We start from the raw sequence: 16463 nt of genomic DNA, 5'->3' as shown, positions 1-16463 counted from the left end.
AAGCTAAAAACTCGTTTTAGAGGAAATAAATATTTTTTTATTTTATAAATAAAAAAAATCCTCATCAAATAAGTCTATTTGTTGTTCCACTTTTTTAACTCCTTGCGATATAAGCAGTGTGTTAAGATGAATTATCATGCCATACTACCAAAAAAGAGAATTATAATTGGTTGTGAATTATTTGGCCTGATCCAGCTGAAATAAGACAAAAAAAAAAAAGGTTTAAAAGAGTAGCATGTACATATTGATTCAATTTATAAAACACCTCAATTGCAAATTCTATTTCTCCGCCGGCTAATTGATGCATCAAAAACTCAGTGACAAAAACTCAGTTAAACTTTTTCCTTGTAAACAAAGTGAAGTGAGGAGAATCAGTAAAAGGGTGAGTGGTTACAAAAGAAAATAAATTAAATTATATTCAGGATCATTAATATTAAATACGTTACCTCCTAATAATTAAAAATATACTTTGATTAATAACTAAAAAGAATGAAATCTGTGATAAGTTATGTAATAATATATGTAATAAAAAAAAGGTGATAAAAATTTAATATGTATAATAATAATATAAATAAATTTAATTTTTAAAAATGATAGCTGATTAGTGATTATGCCTGAAATATTTTGGTTTTCAAATATTTTTCTTTAATAAAAAAGAAGGTTAATGTAAACTTTTTTCTTTTCTGTAAGCCTGTTAAAATTAAGAATAGTTAGAACAAAATTAAGAAATTAAGACATATTTGGACAAAACAATTTTGTGATAAAGACATGGTAATGATCAATAATGGCACGTAACAAATCGGCAAGAAAATGGGCAGTGAGGAACATGAAAACAAAATCCACAACCAACCAATAACCATATCCTCATCCTTACACTTTTCTCTTCCTTCATTGGCATCACTCTCAAATAATATTCCCCCAAATACTTTCTCAGTCTTTCACTTCACACTTCACACTCTTCCCACCTTGATTTCAAAACCCTTTTACTTCCTTAAACCTTCACTATGGCCACAGCGCTCGAATTCCTCGCTGTCCTTCCTCGCCCCTCCTCCTCCGCCACCGCCTTCTCTCCGGCCACCGCCCGCCGTGCCTCCGCTATGTTTCCCCACTATTCCGGGATCAAGCCCAGACCCATCGCCGCCGTTCGCTGCGCCGGTCCACTGAAGCCCAGAACCCTTACTCGCAGCGGGCGGGTTGTGTGCGAGGCTCAGGATACCGCCGTTGAAGGTCAGATTTCGTCTTTGTTGACAATTTCTTTTACAGATTTGTTCAGTTTTGCTAGATGATAGTTGAATTATTGAAAATAATTTAGAAAGTTATAGCCCTTGTTTAATCCGTGGGATAGTAGAATGAAGTGTTTCATTATTTATTAATCGTCATTCATATTGTGAGATTAGTTGGCTTTCTAAGTTCTGTGTGATATTTTTTAACGGTGGAAATAAAGTTGATCATCAAGAATTCTTAGATGTTGACATGATTGATTATTTAATAATTTTTACCTATTAATTTTATATGAAGACAATTGTAAGTAAGTTGTTACTTTTTCTTTTAATACTTTGGCTGTGCATAATTTGTTTTTGTTTCTTTTTTATTTATGGGTTTGAATTGACGAGACTTGAACCTGTAGCTGTGATAAGATAATGATCAATGCAACAAGTCTCGTTTGGTTGGGATACTTTTTCTTCCCAATTTCGAAAAACATCCCCTTTGTTAGTGCTGGATTGGTTTGGTTGTGCTTCATCTTTTCTGAATATCTGAAATGCTTCCTTTGTTTCTGCTGACATAAAATTAAACAAGGTTGAAAATTTTGTTCGGTTTATTATTCTTGTAGCTAGCTGTACGTCAGTGATCTTTAGTAGACTTAGACAGCATGTAACCTAAGTATTAGATAAAGAAATGATTATTATCTGATCAAGGACCAGGGTGCCCAACTGTAAGGACTTTCATCCAAATTTACTTTCTTTTAGGGACCATTGATAATATTTTCAGAGAGTGGCTTTGGACTTGAGTTGGGATTTTGATCACCAGAGATTCGGTGTTATGTGCTAAGCTTGAGTGCTTGACAACTAGAAAATAGAATCAACCAATCTAAATATAGTTTTTATCCAAATATCAATGCACATTTCTGCCTGGACTATCATTCATAAGAAAGAGCTTGTTTAGGTGCTAGTTATTAGAAAAAGATATTTTTTTAATGAAATATTCATTTTTAATATGTTTAACAAAATTTTAGTAGTAAAAGTAAAAGCACTAGAAAAATAAAATATTTTTGTAGAAGCTACAATTTACATCTATTTTTTAAAAGGTCTTTTTTACATGTTGCCCAAGGAGTGGGAAAGGTGTTGGTAACTGTTGTAGATGTTCAGGTTGACTTTTCGGAGGTAAGGTGTTCCATCCATGCTCACTTTCACAAAGCTTCCATTCTTTTCACTTTCTTCTGCATTGCTCTTTTGTTGAACTGCCACCATGTTCTTCCGGTACGGTACGACCTCACTGGTGGCTAACCTACCACTTGTGTTATATCCATACATACATCATACATTTCTTAAATTATGTCTATGGGGTGGGGTAACATTTTAGGTTTCATAATTAGACGAATTAATTAATTAATAAGTCATAAACTGAGAGCCATATATTAGCAAGTAACTGTTTTGCTTCATTTATTAAATTACTATTGGGTAGAATTTTACCTATTTAGATGCAGAAGAAGATGCTTTGCTATCATTGATTAAGACAATGAGAAAGTGTAATTGAATTTTTCTGTTACACTCATAAAAACTCGAACAAACAAATTTTGAGCATTGAATTATTGTTAGCTAGGCATGTAGAAATCGTACCCGCTTATTCTATAATTTGAACAAATTTTGAGTATTGAATTATTGCTCGTTAGGCATGTAAAATTGTACCCGCTTATTCTATAATTATTATTCAAATTATAGAATAAGCGGATATGATTTCTACATGCCTAGCTAACAATAATTCAATGCTCAAAATTTGTTTGTTCGAGTTTTTATGAGTGTAGCAGAAAAATTCAATTACACTTTTTCCTTATTCTAATCAATTATAGCAAAGAATCCTACCCAATAGTAATTTAATAAATGAAGCAACACAGTTATTTGCTAATATATGTCTCTCAATTATGACCTATTAATAAATTAATTCTTCTAATTAAGAAATCTAAAATGTTACCCCGGCCCATAGACCTTAATCATTATTTAAGAAATGTATGATGTATATATGGATAGAGCAAGTGGTAGGTTGGCCACCAATGAAGTCGTACCAGAAGAACATCGTGGCAGTTCGACAAAAGAGCAGTGCAGAAGAAAGTGAAAAGAATGGAAGCTTTGTGAAAGTGAGCATGGATGGAGCACCGTACCTCCAAAAAGTCAACTTGAACATCTACAACAGTTACCAACACCTCTCTCACTCCTTAGGCAACATGTTCAGTTGTTCGCATGTGCTAATTATGACTGTTTTCTTTCATAGTTGCCAGATAAGTTTTTGGAAAGATCTGAAAAGTTTAATACAAGGCATACCATTGGGAGAAAAGGTTTTTTTTCCCCTTTCGGGAGGAGATTTAAACAAACATGTAAAGTAGAATGGAGACAGATATGAAGGAATCCGTGGGGATCATGAATTTGGAATAGTGAACACAGATGGCAAAATCATCTTGGATTTCTTTTCAACTTTCAAGTTTCTTATTCTAACTCGTGCTCTAAAAAGTGAGACGAACATCTTATAACTTATAAGAGTGGATTGACAGGTTCCTAAATTGATTTCTTTTTGCTAGGAAAATCCTATAAAAAAATTTGTACTAACTACAAAATTATTTGGGAGAGAGTTTGACTAAACATAGTGTACTCAATATGCATTTACGTGTTTAGTAAAAGGTGAGTTGTCAAGAAAGAAACCCGAGGACTAGGTGGTGGGAGATGAAAGGTGACATAAAAAGACTTCCAAAGATGGAAAGAAGAAGCAAGGTAGGATGGACATAGAAGTGTAGATGAGATGTGGTGTTGGATGGCAAAACTAATTAGAAAAGTGGCAAAAGAAAACTTTTGGAGAGATTAGAGATACTGGAGCTAGAGATAAAGAATTGTGGTGGTCGGGCATACTTGCACAACGGAACGTAAAGCTAAAGAGGAAATGCTTTAAAGAATGGTCTTTATGCTGTAATGTGAAAAACTTGGTTAGGTATGAAACGACTTAGAAGGAAACAAAAGTGCCGTAAGTGGAGCAAGAACGAGATTTATGAGTGTTTATCAGTCTTTGGGTATAAAAGAATTGGAAACATGATCTTTACAAGATAGTGAATGGTCACAATAGATAGATGAGAGACTTGGATCACGTTAATTGCATTAATAACAAAAATGAAGTTTTGGTCATAGATGAGAGTATTGAAAGATGGAAGAGTTATTTTCACAAGTTATTTAATGATGGACATTCTTTCCTGCTAGGGTCGATTACATTTGATGGAGGAGGACCAAAATTTCAATTACTATAAAAAAATTTGAGATTTGAAGTTAAGGAGACCCTAAAATAGATGAAGATGGGTAGAGTAGTGGGCCAAAATAATATCACTATTGAAGTTTGAAAAGGTTTAAGACTAAAAGACATTTGTTGGTATTTACAAAAAAAAAAAGAAGACATTTGTTGGTTAACTAAATTCTTTAATGTGATTTGAAGATCTAAGATGTTAGATGGATGTCAGAGTATTTTGGTCTCTATCTAAAAGAATTAAGGGATATACAAAGTTGTGCAAAATATAAAGGAATCAAACTCATGAGTCATATTGTGAAGCTATGGAAAAGGGTGATGAAACGAAGGTTGAGATAAGAGATTCAGGTTTCGAAGAACCAGTTTGGTTTTTATGCCAAGAAGATCTACCATAGAGGTCATATACTTGTTCCAGAGAATGATGGATAGGTATTAGAGTAATAAAAAGAATTTACTCGTAGTACCTTTTTATTTGGAAAAGATGTGGGGTATCGAGGGAGATCCTGTGGAAGGTTTGGAGAAGGGGGCAAGGATTGTATATATTTGTTCACTTAAGGACATGTACAATGGAGTTATAATTAGTGTGAGAACCCAATGTTGATAGAGGAATTTCACACTCTTGTTGGAGGTGCTTACTAAGCATATCCAAAAACTTCAATGGCATGATGTAAGTTTTTGGTTGATGACATTGTCCTCTAGGAAGAATCGCAAGAAGATTTGAATGAGAATTCAAATTTGTCTAGGCTGGTGTCAATTGAGTCCAAGGCCTTAGGGCTGACCCTAAGCCTTTCAACATAATTTCAGCCTACAGCCCTAAAATTTACAAAAACACATTTTATAAGGCTCTAACCCTAATTAAGTCCCAAAGAAAAATTGAAACACGGCTGGCCCTACAAGTCCTAAAATCCCTAAAAACAAAACTCATCTTCATCCGTGAGAAGAAAAATTCATGACTTGCACGTAGTGGTGTCAATATGCTTGGCCCTATAGGGCCTTGGCCATACGTTATAGGGCCAAAAGAACAAAAGGTCCTATAATTAATAGCACCAAATTTTGAAAAAGCCAACAGGGCCGAAAACCCTAGGGCCAGCCCACGAGTACCCAAATCCTATTTTTTAGGTTACTCGTTCAATAAACCTATTAAAAGTCATTGGCTTCTTCTATTCTTTTATCATTTTTATATATAGAAAATAATGAAATTGAAAAATAGATATTAAACTATATACAAACTAGAAAATCCTTCATCATTATTTTGCTCTTCAATAATGTCTATAGTAGAAAATCAAAACATCAACGGAATTTAAATTATGAACTAAAAGTGTAAATTCACACCTCAAAATAAAATTTACAAAAAAAAACAAATCATCTAAAATCATGAATGTAGAGGGATGCATAGACTCTGTTGACACTTTTTCATGAATTTCGCCAATGTCATCTTCTAAAATCAATTAAAAAACAATTAGAAACTAAAACGTTATTTAAAAAAAATTAGCACATCTTCTGCTTCAATTTCTGTTTCTAGAAGGCATCACAATCGTTGGACTAATGTAAATAATCAAATCTCTAATACCTTATACTTAATATAACTAAACGCAAGATATGTTTTATTATAACCTGAGCGAGTTTTTTCCGATGAACATTGTGGTCAATTTTGGTTGGAGGACCCTCTATATCATCAAGGGGTATGAATTTACAAGAAATTATATGCCGACTCAAATGAGAAGTCCCGTAACTGTTCTTAGTTTTCGGATTCTTCTCAATTTTGTATTCATGATTACAAAAGTTGCATGCAGCTCTTTCAACATGATTTCTATCTTTTCCAATCTTCGTAAGAAACCTCCAAACATTAGATTTTTTGCCAGAATCAACACTACCAGAGACATGAACAGGAGAAATTCCACATAAAAATGGTGTTTCTGAGACTCCTGTTCAAGTTTCTGGTGATTTTGGCAAAAAAATCTAATGTTTGGATGTTTTTAAGAAGATTGGAAAAGATAGAGATGGTGTTGATGAGGTTGCATGCAACTTTTGTAATATGAATACAAATTTGGGAAGAATCCAAAAATTAAGAATAGGTACAAGACTTCTCATTTGAGTCTTCATCTAGTTTCTTGTAAAACCATACCCTCAATTTTGTATTCATGATTACAAAAGTTGCATGCAGCTCTTTCAACACGATTTCTATCTTTTTCAATCTTCGTAAGAAACCTCCAAACATTAGATTTTTTGCCAGAATCAACACTACTAGAGACATGAACAGGAGAAATTCCACATAAAAATGGTGTTTCTGAGACTCCTGTTCAAGTTTCTGGTGATTTTGGCAAAAAAAAATTTAATGTTTGGATGTTTTTAAGAAGATTGGAAAAGATACTAAGATAGAGATGGTGTTGATGAGGTTGCATGCAACTTTTGTAATATGAATACAAATTTGGGAAGAATCCAAAAACTAAGAATAGGTACAAGACTTCTCATTTGAGTCTTCATCTAGTTTCTTGTAAAACCATACCCTCAGTATTAGATTTGACGATGATATAAAGGGTCCTCCAACCAAAATTGACCAGAATGTTCATCGGGAAAAAGACTTGCTCAGGCTATAGTAAAACATGATCTTGCATTTTAGTTTTGTTGAGTATGAGGGTATTAGAGATTGGATTAATTACATTAGTAACGATTGTGATGCCTTCTAGAAACACTTCAGTATCAGATCTTAAAATGATTTACTCAACAGAGAAAGAGAAATTGAAGCATAAGATGTGCTATTTTTTTAAATTAAGTTTCTAATTGTTTTTTAATTGATTGATTTTAGATGATGACATTGGTGAAATTCATGAAGAAGAAGTGTAAACGGAGTCGATGCATTCCCCTGTACTTTCATGATTTTAGATGATTTGTTTTTGTGTAAACTTTATTTTGAGGGGTGAATTTGCACTTTTAGTTCATGATTTAAATTCTGTTGGTATTTTGATTTTCTATTAGAGACATTATTGAAGAGCAAAATAGTGATGAAGGTATTTTTTAGTTTGTAAATATTTTGATATCTATTTTTCAATATCGTTATTTTCTATATATAAAAAATGATAAAAGGATAGAAGAAGCCAATGACTTTTAATAGGTATTTTTTTCGAATTTGGCCCTATAAAGTAGGGCCAAGCATATTGAAACCACTAGTCTAGGCAACCTTTGGAGGTACATGGTTTGCATATAAATCGCGCTAAGATGAAATAAATGGAATGCAAATTTAGCAGCGAAAGGGAAGAGACTATTACAAAAGTGGAAATTGCAAAAGATATTATACAACAAAGTAAAGATATTTAAGTATCTTGTTTGTATTATTCAGGACAACGGGGAACTAGAGGACAATGTAAACCATAGGATTTAAGCAAATTGGTCAAAATGACGACGCATTTGGATTTTATATGCGATAAAAATGTACCTTTAAAACTTAAGACTAACTTTTATCTCTGAAAGAGATTTGGAATGAACAAAAGAGTAACAGGGTTGAAAGAAAACTGAGAATGATTATTATCATTGGACGCGTCCACCAAACTAATACATAAGTGATATATATATATATATATATATATATATGTGTGTGTGTGTGTGTTCACTCACACACACTCAATGTACACAACACTAAAGAATAAGAGAAATCTTGCTAACTGATTTAACTAATCTTGATTGTTTTCTTGTATATCAACAACTTCTCTAATTGCCCCCCTGAAAGTTAAGGTAGCTCTAGGAGCAACCTTAAGTTTGACAGTGAATTTACTAAACTCCGCTAATAATAGTTTAGTAAGAAGATCCGCAACTTGCTCTGGCGCTCTAATATGAACCACGTGTAGTTGTTGATTAACATGCTCTCACAAAATCCAAGTCAAGCTAAAGTGTTTTGTTCTGCTGTGACGTATGGGGTTGGCTGCAAGCAAGACAACACTCTCATTGTCACAATATAGAGTTGCTGTTATTGTGACTTGAACCTTAAGTTCTTGCAACAAGTTTTGTATCCAGATAATTTCCGAACTTGCATCGGCTAGAGCTTGGTGTTTGGCTTCCGTGCTCGATCTGCTCACGGACAAATGCTTCCTACTTGACCACAATACAAGGTTGGCTCCCATATAGATGCAATAACCGCACGTTGAGCACCAATCATCTAAGTCGGATCCACAGTTGGAATCTGAAAAACCAAAGAGGTGCAAATCATTGGTAGCATGAAAAATAAGATCATTAGTCACTGTGCCAGCAAGATATCTTAGCAATAGTTTAGCACACTTCCAATGGCTAAGCAGGGGTCTCTGCATATATTGACAAAGTTTGTTAACCGAATAAGCTATATCCGGCCTAGTAAGAGTAGCATATTGGAACGATCCCATTATTGATCTGTATAAGGTAGGATTGTCAAACACATCCTCCCCTACTTTAGACAACTTTGCAAAAGTTATCATAGGCATGGGCACAGCTTTTGATTCTTTCATTCTAACTCTTTGAAGTAAGTCACTAAGATACTTGGTTTGGCCGTTTGGGACAAATGGACAGCCCGACTCTTTAACTCTTTTGCCTCTATTCCTAAAAAAGTAGCTAAACTCTCCTTCCTTTAATGAAAACACTTGATTTAATTGATTTATTGTTGATTGAATTGGAATAGCATTATTACCAGTAATTAAAATATCATTTACATAGATAAGAATGAACAAGATAAGATGACCATCATGCTTAATGAACGAGGAATGATCTGAACTGGTTTTGAGGAATCCAAATTGATAAAGAGTAGAAGAGAGCTTAAGAAACCATGATCTAGGAGCTTGCTTGAGTCCATATAAGGACTTATGCAACTTACAAACCTGAGATGAATCTCCATGAATAAAGCCAGGTGGTTGTTTCATCAAAACAAACTCATTTAAGTCTCCATTCAAGAATGTGTTGTTAAAATCAAATTGTCAAATCTGCCAACTATTTTAAAAAGCAATGGTTAGTATAATTCGAATAGTGGTAGGTTTAATTACCGGGGCAAAGACCTGATCGTAATCAATACCCTCAATTTGGTGGTTGCCCTTAGCAACCAACCGAGCCTTGTACTTAATTATCTCACCATTAGGAAGGCGTTTAATTGCAAAAATCCACCTGCACCCTATAGCATTATGCCAATGTGTGGCTTGCAAAGCTTGATTAACTGAAGTAGGAATTTATTTATCAAATCAATATTATTGGTAGTCACAGCATGATAAATTTTAGGTTTAACTATTCCAGACTTGGAACTAGTTTGCATAGGATGAAGGTTAGGATTAATGAGAGTTCTTGGAGCACTACCAAATTGGATCTCAATACCAGAAGTGGGGATACTATCTTGGTGAATTTTATTAGCAGAGATTGATGAGGTAAAGTAGATGATGGAGGTGTAGTTGGTTGCGGATCAGTATCACTATTTTGTGAAGAGTCAATAGCTAAATGTGATGACTTATTAGTACTAGGATTTGAAGAGTTGCCCACTAAAGTGTGCGTGGACAGATTTTGGAGGGTAGTAATAGGTGGTGTAGGAGTAGAATTAGATGGCAAAGATGATGCAGATGAGCCTACAGGAAAAACTAAAGATGTATGAGGAAATTGGTTTGAAGATTTGGGTGCACTATCAGTAGAAAAAATTTCATGGTATGGGAACCTATGCTCATCAAATATAACGTGTCTGATGATGATAATCTTGCCAGTTTTCCTTAGACACTTAATAGCCCTTGTGGTGTGGGGCATAACCTAAAAAGATAGAGAGCTGAGACTTGTAATCAAGTTTATTTTGAGAATATGGTTTCAGGCCAGGGTAACATGCACAACCAAACACTCTCAAAAAAGAATAATCTGGTTGTCCACCATGCACGAGCTCAAAAGGAGTGGAAGAATGAGTTTTGGGGGAGGGAAGCCGATTAATGATATAAGTGGCTGAAAGAAAGGCATCATCCCAATGTACAAAGGGAAGATGTGCAGTATATATATATGAGTCCTCTGTTCACCACACACACTCAACGTACATAGCACTAAAGAATAAAGAAGAGAAATCTTGCTAACTGATTTAACTTCACGGGAACAACAAAAACCACCATCTCGCTTTTTCCTTTCTTCGGTGCTACCTTTTTATTTCCAAGGGATAGAGTTGGGATGTATAATCCCATTATTTTGGAGGATGCCCTGGAAAAACTCCTAGACAAATTAAGGATCAAATGTTGGAACCTCATGGGATTGATAGAGAAATTCATACTGATAGAGAAATTCATAGACCTAGGTAGGATAGGAGAATAGATAAAGGGAATAGAGATGATGATAGAGATCATACTGAGAAACAGAAGAATTCCGTACGGGTACAACTATTATTGGAACCAAGTTATAAAAAAGCGATCTTTGTTGTCTAATAGAACAAACCCTAATACCTTAATTGAGTCGGTCAAGATCAAATCTGTTTATCAAAGTGCTTCTTTGATTGCTCCAGACATCTCTTTTCAACTGAGAAAGAAAACAAGATCATTTCGTTCCATTTTTAGTAGAATAGTAAAGGATATTCTATTAGTAATGAGAAAAGGGGTAGAGGGGATAACATCTTGATTCTCTTGTATATGAACGACTTCTCTAACAATCTCATTGTCATTAGACCAAGTATATTGTATGAAACAAAATGTTGGCCAACAACGGGTGAATATGAAATTAAATTCAGCATGACCAAAATATGGATGATTTGATGAATGAGTGATCATATGCATGTGGACAAAATAAAAAATAAGGATATGAGAGATGAAATTGGAGTAGTAATGTAGCGCCCATTATTCAAAAATTGATGCAATCTTGTCTTAAGTGGTTTGGTTATACAGGGAGAATGCCAGTAAAGTATCTAGAAGAGTGAATGAAATGGAAAATGGACCAATAGTTAGAAGTAGAAAAAGACCTTAAAAGGACTTTATATGAAGTGACCAAACGAGATCTCTTTGTGAACGATAAAACGCAATAATTTTGTTGTTTTTGCTTGTTTCATAGTTGGCAAATATGATTAAATCATCTGAGTAGTTTCCTGATAGAGAAAAAAGAGTAAAGGAATAAAAGAGACACAGTAGAAACAATAAGATAAAGATAAGGGAATGGATAAATATTTTCTTACCGAGCCACTAAAAAACTTACTTTTAGCAACTTAGGTCATTGGAATAATTTTTCCTACTAAACTTTCAAAGAATTTGTCCTTCAAAAACCTAGATCGAAGGGGTAAATTGAAAGAACTAACATTTAAGAATTATCTTAAATTGAATCATTCAATTTTTTCATGCAACAAGCAAAGCACCGATCTCTGCTTCATAAAGAAACAAGAAAATTCATATATAAAAAAGCTGCATAAAATGTCTTACAAAATTGTTTAAATAGACCTCTTAATTAATTAGTCTTAATGTAAGCCAGATCTCCCTAGAATAAAGGATAAAAATTTGAAATTAAACTAAAGATATAGTTTTGGACTCGATTCTAACTATTTTAAATTAGATTTGATCTTATTAGACTAGATCATATTTGATTTAAATATTAAACTCCTAGAGATATGCTAATTAATTTAATTAGATTTGATCTTAATATATTAGATCAAATTTGCTTTAAATTTTAAAATCTAAAGATACACTAATTATTTTAAACCAAATTTGATCTTAGATGAGATCATATTTGATTTAAACTTTAAGGTAGTGTTTGTTTTCAGAGATTGAGACTGAGACTAAGACTAAGGGACTGTGACTTAATATTGTGTTTAATGGTGAGAGACTAGAACTAAAATTTCAGTCATGGGACACAAAATTTTAGTTTCTTCAATACTTTGAGAAAGTGGGGGAAACAGGCTGAAATTTTGGGGGGTAGAGACTGAAATTTTAATGATATTACTTTTCAAAAATACCCTCATTTAACTTTTCAAATTCCAAATCTACCTCTCAATCTTCATGATTATCTTAAACTAAATATAATATTGAAACATAACTCAATCCAATATATTTTATACCAAACACAATATAAAGATTTAATTTACTCTCAGTCTTTTAGTCTCAATTTCCTTTCCAAACGCAGCCTAAAATCCTAAAGATATGCTAAACAAAGGGAAAAAAAAAAACTAAATCAAATCTTTTGACAAAACCAACAAGTCAAATTTAAATCTAAACTATCCTACTTGAAATTTTTTTAGAAAGATAAGAAGTCCAATCAGAATCAACTTGAACTTTAAGTTATTCCTAAATCTGAACTAAATTGAATCAACTTGGTTAGATGAAGTTTAGATTTAGAAAATTCCTCATGATTTCTTGCCCTGCACTACAAGTAACTTGAGGAAAGACATATTCATTGCGCCCTAAGCCAATGCAATTGCGCTTGAAATGAATTCTTAGTCTCCTTGATTTTCAAAGCTGGTATAATGTGATTCTTCTAGTAATCTGATTCTTGACCTTGATATAATTACTATTCTGCCCCTTTGTGTTAGAACTACGAAAATAGCTTATTGAGCTCATATCATTTTCTCACATTATTGGCAAGTTATGCTTGTTTTGGGGTGAAAGGAAGGATGCCAAATTTTTGTGGTTGTGTCATATACACCATTGTTCGATACATTTTGTTGAACTATAATTCTCGCATTTTCAAACATTGTCTAATGAAACTAGTTTTGTGGGGGATTAGATGCTTAAGTTTCACTTAGTCTTGGAGCAACAATCGAGTTGTCCCCAAGTGTCTTTAAGGTCACGTATTGAAGTTGCGGAATCAGCCAGTGATACAATTATTTGGTAAGTCTGTCTACATTACTCCTTCTTGGCGTGGCCTTCCTCCAATCTTGTGTATGCCAAATGTTTGTGTATTGGGCTGCCTTTTAGGTGCTTAAACTTCGCTTGATACAAAACAGTGTATTCTTAAAGGAACTTTGCTCTTACCGTTGTTAAGATGTCGGAAAGCTTCCCCGACCAAAAAAAAAAGATGTCGGAAAGCTTTATTACATAGCTAGTCTTTCTGCTGTTTATTACAATACCAAGGTTAACATATAACTGTCCACATTAGTGTTACACTAACGAATATGAGACAAAAGTTTGTCAGATACTAATAGAAGTCACGTTTCTAAGGTGAAGGAATTAATTGGTCATTTTAAAAAAATCTCATCCAACCAATTTCAAAGAGCAAAATGCCATTATCTCTAAACTATTCTATTAAATATAACGAGATAATCAGAGTTCAGATTATAGTCCTACCATTATATACCATTTTTGTATTAAATAATGGATTTATCAACGTTAGCTCTTTACTCTTACTTGTTGTTTACAAGTAATTTAAACGGAAGCAAGCACTTATCAACTCCCGTGTCGATCATTGTTTGAATCTTCCATTCTGAACTGGAAATGGGTGCCCTTCTCCCTCGCTCTACCCCGCCCTGCCCCATGGCGCTTTCAGGGGGTTTCCTTTTTCTCAGATGATCTCGTCCCCTTATATATCCAGCGGCTTGTAGAGGTTAATTTTTGAGGAAGTTGGGTTTGGTTCCCATTTTTATAAGCAGCAGCCCATAACAATTGAATGTATTGTATATAACGAAACCAGCTATCAGATAGGATTATGTTTTCAGCTTCTCGATATCATTGTTCTTACGACTGTTTAAAGCAAGTTCCTATTTCTAGTATATATAGAGGCTGGGTATTGCTACTGCATTCTTGATATCCTTTATGTTTCCTGCTGTACCTTCAAAAACTACTTCATTGCAGAGGTTATGTTAATCCTCCAACTTGTGGCACTTCACTCCTTCATACAATAAAATTATTTTTTCTTATCAAAATGGTTCCAATGATACAGTCTTACGGGATCTACTGGTGTATGTTTTGGAGGTGAATGGTTTCAAACTCACATCCCTCTTACCATCTTCCGACAACTTTGTCAATCAACAAAAAGTTTCAACATTTAAGGCTTGAATTTGGCATCCAAACACTTCTTAATAGCTTCATTTAGAAAAAAATTTTGAGCTCAATCATGAAATATAACTATTATTCTTGTGATAAGCTGTTTAATAATTACATTTATTTACTGAAGTGTATTACTTGTAATTGTATAACAATTAGGTACAGTACAAAGTGATGCATTAATGTGAAAAGTTTTAACCATGATATTGATATGCATGATGCAAATTTCCAATCCACGGGGTTGATTTTATGAGAAAAAGCATACTCTATGTAAAGTATTCATTGGTGTAGGATGGATTTTGATCCACCCTAGTCTCAATAAATACCCTCCCATCTCTCTCTGTGCCACGAAACATCTCTATGTACTGTTGTGTCTGTGATTAAAGGAATGCTATCTTGATGCATAGAAGACACACAGTTTGTGATATTCTTCTCATGAATATGGCATGGTTGCTTTTCTCTTAATGTGTTTGTCATTCTGTTAGAATTTTGGGGATCCCAATGTTCTTTTAACTTTTTCAACTGAGACATTTTGCCCATTCGGTAGGAATACAGATTGGAATTAAATAAATTTGTGGTGTTGTTTATTGCATATTACAGTGGCTTCTATTACCGATGCTAATTGGCAATCGCTTGTCCTTGAATCTGAATCTCCTGTGTTGGTTGAATTCTGGGCACCATGGTGTGGTCCTTGCCGAATGATCCACCCTATAATTGATGAGCTGGCGAAAGAATTCGCTGGGAAGTTAAAGTGCTACAAACTGAACACTGACGAGAGCCCTTCAACCGCCACTCGGTATGGGATTCGGAGTATCCCCACGGTGATGATCTTCAAGAATGGCGAGAAGAAAGACACAGTTATTGGTGCTGTGCCCAAGTCAACATTAACCACGAGCATAGAAAAATTCTTATGAGGTGTAAGTAAAACAAGGCCTCTGAAGAATTCCTGCTATGGCCTTCTCTTTGAAATCCATGTCTCAAGTTTCGAAAGTTTGCTTCTTTAAATGCACTCACTTACCCTGCTGTATAGTTATCGGATGCAACTTATTTTCCTTGCCCTTTTATTCTCCTAGTTGTCAAAGCGCCTAAAATTTTCCGACAAAACTTTATTTTTTATTTGATAGAACCACGAATATCTTTTTAGAAAAATGCTAGAGCCATTAGAATTTATTGTTTCTAGCCATCAATAACCATTAATGTTTAAAAATATAGAATAAAGTATGTTGTTGAATTACTAGACTAAAAAAATTGAACTGATGGTTAAGTGATAGGCAAAAATAATAAATTCTAATAATCTCTTAGCATTTTTGATCTTGTTATTATATTATTGGGAGAAACAATTGTATTATATGGACACAATCATGAAGGGATATAGATTTAGATATAAAATCACCACATATTCACATTTGTAAAATTTTAAAAATAACAGGATCAAATTTGATTCACTTATAATTAAACTCTACAAATAATATAATCAAATAGATTTATATTTATAATTAAAATATAAATAAAAATATAGAAGTACAATAGTGATTAAATTTTGGTGTTTATTATTATATTATTATTATAAAATATTTGATTATTCTATTATAAAAAAATTATTTTATTGTGAAAAATTTGATTATTTTAGTGGTTGATTAGTTTGTTAAAAAAATATGTAAACAATATATATTATCAATCATATTAGTCATAAACAAAAAATTAATCACTATTCAATTACTTAAATAAAATATATGTTAAAATATAAAATATACATTAAAAATATGACTACATATAAATATACTAGCATTTGACCATTGCAAATGCATGGGACTACATTATTTACTTTCACTACAAAAAGTTTTGTTTTTGATAATACTTTTAACTTTTTGTTATATCAAAATTCCATAAATACATGCGTACAATTTTAAAATCTGAGTTTGTTTCATGTTAAAAATATAGAGAAATGTTAGGGAGTTATTATAATTTAGAATTTATTATTTTTTATTATTATTTAGTTATTAATTCAAATTTTTAGTATAATTTCTTTAGTTTAGTAATTAA

General features: G+C 33.2%; 1 protein-coding gene across 1 annotated transcript; it reads left to right on the top strand.

The window, feature by feature from the left end:
* The first annotated feature begins 821 nt into the window (after positions 1-821).
* TRX-M4 (thioredoxin M-type 4) lies at positions 822-15843 on the top strand. Its single transcript, XM_016333340.3, has 2 exons — positions 822-1227; positions 15021-15843. The coding sequence occupies exons 1-2, from the start codon at positions 1005-1007 to the stop codon at positions 15332-15334; spliced, it is 537 nt and encodes a 178-aa protein (XP_016188826.1). The 5' UTR covers positions 822-1004; the 3' UTR covers positions 15335-15843.
* The last annotated feature ends 620 nt before the right edge of the window (positions 15844-16463 follow it).

The sequence above is a fragment of the Arachis ipaensis genome, chromosome B3, assembly GCF_059453495.1.
Source record: "Arachis ipaensis isolate K30076 ecotype BB chromosome B3, ASM5945349v1, whole genome shotgun sequence".
NCBI classification, from domain to species: domain Eukaryota; kingdom Viridiplantae; phylum Streptophyta; class Magnoliopsida; order Fabales; family Fabaceae; genus Arachis; species Arachis ipaensis.
Note: the sequence above shows the minus strand (reverse complement) of the source record. Positions and strands in the feature narration are given on the sequence as shown.

Excerpts from the sequence above, each read along its gene's own strand:
- TRX-M4 (XM_016333340.3), top strand. The coding sequence starts at position 1,005 with ATGGCCACAGCGCTCGAATTCCTCGCTGTCCTTCCTCGCCCCTCCTCC. Across the intron at positions 1,228-15,020 it reads TCAGGATACCGCCGTTGAAG|TGGCTTCTATTACCGATGCT; the intron begins GTCAGATTTCGT and ends TGCATATTACAG.